At 48.4% G+C, this 2872-nt stretch overlaps 1 protein-coding gene across 1 annotated transcript in view; it reads right to left on the reverse strand.

Moving 5' to 3' along the window:
* Nucleotides 1–2558, reverse strand: part of Mtfmt (mitochondrial methionyl-tRNA formyltransferase) — an 18299-nt gene extending 15741 nt beyond the window's left edge. The window contains 3 exon segments of the mRNA XM_005347759.3: nucleotides 155–277; nucleotides 1080–1289; nucleotides 2344–2558. Of these exon segments, the coding sequence (XP_005347816.2) occupies nucleotides 155–277; nucleotides 1080–1289; nucleotides 2344–2546 (536 nt within the window). The 5' untranslated portion in view covers nucleotides 2547–2558.
* Between the last annotated feature and the right edge of the window lie 314 nt (nucleotides 2559–2872).

Genomic DNA, 2872 nt, shown 5'->3' on the forward strand with positions numbered 1-2872 from the left:
GAGACTGTATGAATCTCAAAGACATAAGGCTTATGTTAGAAATTAGGAATATTCAGAACAATCACTGGGGAATCACCCAAGTTAGCATACTCCAACCAGTCCCCAACCACCAAGGCCCCAGACAGACGACAAAATTCACGTTAATAAGCTCTACCTTTTGGGTCTAACTTGCATAACTGTTACGCCAGTGACTGTGTCTCCATGAAGCACTGTATGAATTATCGGGGCGGGACCACGCCACCTCGGGAGGCAACTGGGATGTACGTTCAATATGCCACTGAGTTAGAAAAGGCAGAAATTAGTGTGGGAATTAGTTACTGCTACCAAACTAACATGCACTTTCAGCACTCAACTTTCAAGAGCCTGGTATGGTGGCACATATTAATCCTAACACTTGGAAAGCTGAGGCAGGAGAACTGCTGTGAGTTCTAGGTCAGTCTGTGCCACAGATTGAGACCCTGTTTCAAAACAATCATCATCTGCAAAATACGTAACGCTTGTATCACCAAAACTATAAAACCTATAGGGTTAGAAGCACATGACCTTGAGGTTTCCATCCCTAAAACTAAGTTAGGTAAGTTCACGATCACCATAAGCAACCAGTGAATCTTAATTAAAAACTAGCAGAGCGGTCAAGAGCACCTGTTGAGAGGACCCGAGAACTGGTTCCCAGCACTACAGCGGCTCACAATTATCCCTGACTCCAGTTCCAGAGAATCTGACATCCTTTTCTGACCTCCCTGGACACCAGGCTCATACAGGGCACACATACATATTATGCAAGCAAAACACTCATACACATAAAATAAAAATATCTATGCAAAATAATTTAATTAAAAAAAAACACCAATACTCAGGAAGCAGCGGCAGGCGGATCTCTGTGAGTTCGAGGCCAGCCTGGTCTACAGAGTGAATTCCAGGACAGCCAGAGTTACCTTGAGTGAGACCCTGTCTGGAAAGAATAATAAAACAAACAGAAGGGGGGGGGGAATAAAAATTTCCATTATGGCCTTTTGGGTTCTAGACCTATCCATAGAGGCATGACCTCTACACTGTATTTCCTTATAAATAAAACTTACTAGGGAAACTTAAGAATAAGAGCCTCACTCAAAAGTCGGCCAAAGGAAGCCACCACGCCAACGTCATATTCTCCGGATCCCACATCAGGCCACTCGTACACTGGGAGCCGGGATTGGATAGCGTACTGCTTCACAGGGAGTCCTTTGGGGGATGGTGAAGGCACTGTGACAACCTCCAGGCTTTCAATTAACTTTTCCTCTTCATCATCTCTGAATCAGAAAATTAGAGACAAAAGAGACAGCATTGAGCAGCTCACAGCTAGACTCCATGCAGAACAAAGCTATTCTTGGAATTAAACTCACGACTCACTTATGGCTAAAATAATTAAAACTAGTACAAGCAACAAATAGGGTTTTTTATTTAATTTTTTTAAAAAATAAATTTTATGGGGTTGGAGGGACGGCTTAGTGGTTAAGAGCACTGACTGCTCTTCCAAAGGACCTGGGTTCAATTCCCAGCACCCACATGGCAGCTCACAACTGACTGTAACTCTAGCTCCAGGGGACCCAACACCCTTGACAAAACACCAATGTACATAAAATAAAAATAATTAAAAATAAACTATTATTTTTATGGGGTACGTGTCATATATGTGTGTAAGTGCGGGCATGTGCTAACAGCATGTGTTTGGCAGTAAGAGGCTAACTGGCAGGAGTCAGTTCTTGCCTTATAGCACCCAGGTGTGTAGTGACACAACTGTCTGTCACTCCAGTTCCAGGAAAATAGGTATTTGTAGGGCGGCAGAGACGGTGACAGAACCGGGGGAGGGGAGACGCCAGGAAACAGGGAATAATAAATAACCAAATAACCTTAAGCTGGGGGGAAGTGGGGCGGTGGACATATCAGACTTTCAGGAAAAGCTGGATTACAAATAACGCTATCCCCAGCAGACGCGGTTTGTCAAATCTCCTAACTACTACACGAATACGGAACCGTTCTAACTTAGAAATGTATTTGTTTGAAAACGGTTCGTTCGGAAGCTGTTTGGCCCTAGAAAACACGGTGTGCAGAGGGGCAAGGAACTGGAGGCCACCGACTGGAGCGCAGCAAGCCCAGGAAGGGACGATCTTTGGAGTCACAGCCCATGTTGGCTAGGAAGGCCTGCTTACGGCCTTAGGCTCCGGCCGGGCCTCTCCGAGCCGGGGTTCCCTCGCGCAGGAGATGTAGGGCCAGCACCCGACGGCAAGCCTTCCCGGGACCCCGCGACCCTCTCCGCCCTGGGGGTTGCCATCGCGGCTCGGCGCTGGGACCCCGGCCCGGTACCTGGCGGCGTGCAGAGCCCGCAGCGTCTCCCGGGCAAAGTGGTCGGTGCCAAGGAACAACACCCTCCAGGGCGGCTTCTTGCGGACTCGGGAGCCCCGGCTGTCTCCGCCGGAGGAGCCGCCGACCCCGGCCTGTGTCTGACACGAGCAGCGAGGCCTCTTTACCGCCAGCCGCGGACCCCAGCAGCGCCGAACCAAGAGCATCACCTCAGCCCAGCGGCCCACCACGCGCATGCGTACCCAGGGGGCGGGGCATATGGCCGAAGGCCCAGGCACACGCAGAGGACGGGCGGGGCCTGTCGCGTGGGAGACTAGACCCGCTTGAGTTAACGTTGAGGAAGAAATTTGATGGTATTATTTAGCCAAGTCTCTTAAAAACACTGCACACACACACACACACACACACACACACACAAGCAAGATACTCATACACATAAAATAAACCTTTAAAAGAAACTTAAATCTTTTAAAAACTTTACAATTTCATTTTTAATTCTGTGCATGCGTTTATCTGTCTGTCCCATGGGGGT

Source organism: Microtus ochrogaster, chromosome 5 (assembly GCF_000317375.1).
Source record: "Microtus ochrogaster isolate Prairie Vole_2 chromosome 5, MicOch1.0, whole genome shotgun sequence".
In the NCBI taxonomy this organism is placed as follows: Eukaryota; Metazoa; Chordata; class Mammalia; order Rodentia; family Cricetidae; genus Microtus; species Microtus ochrogaster.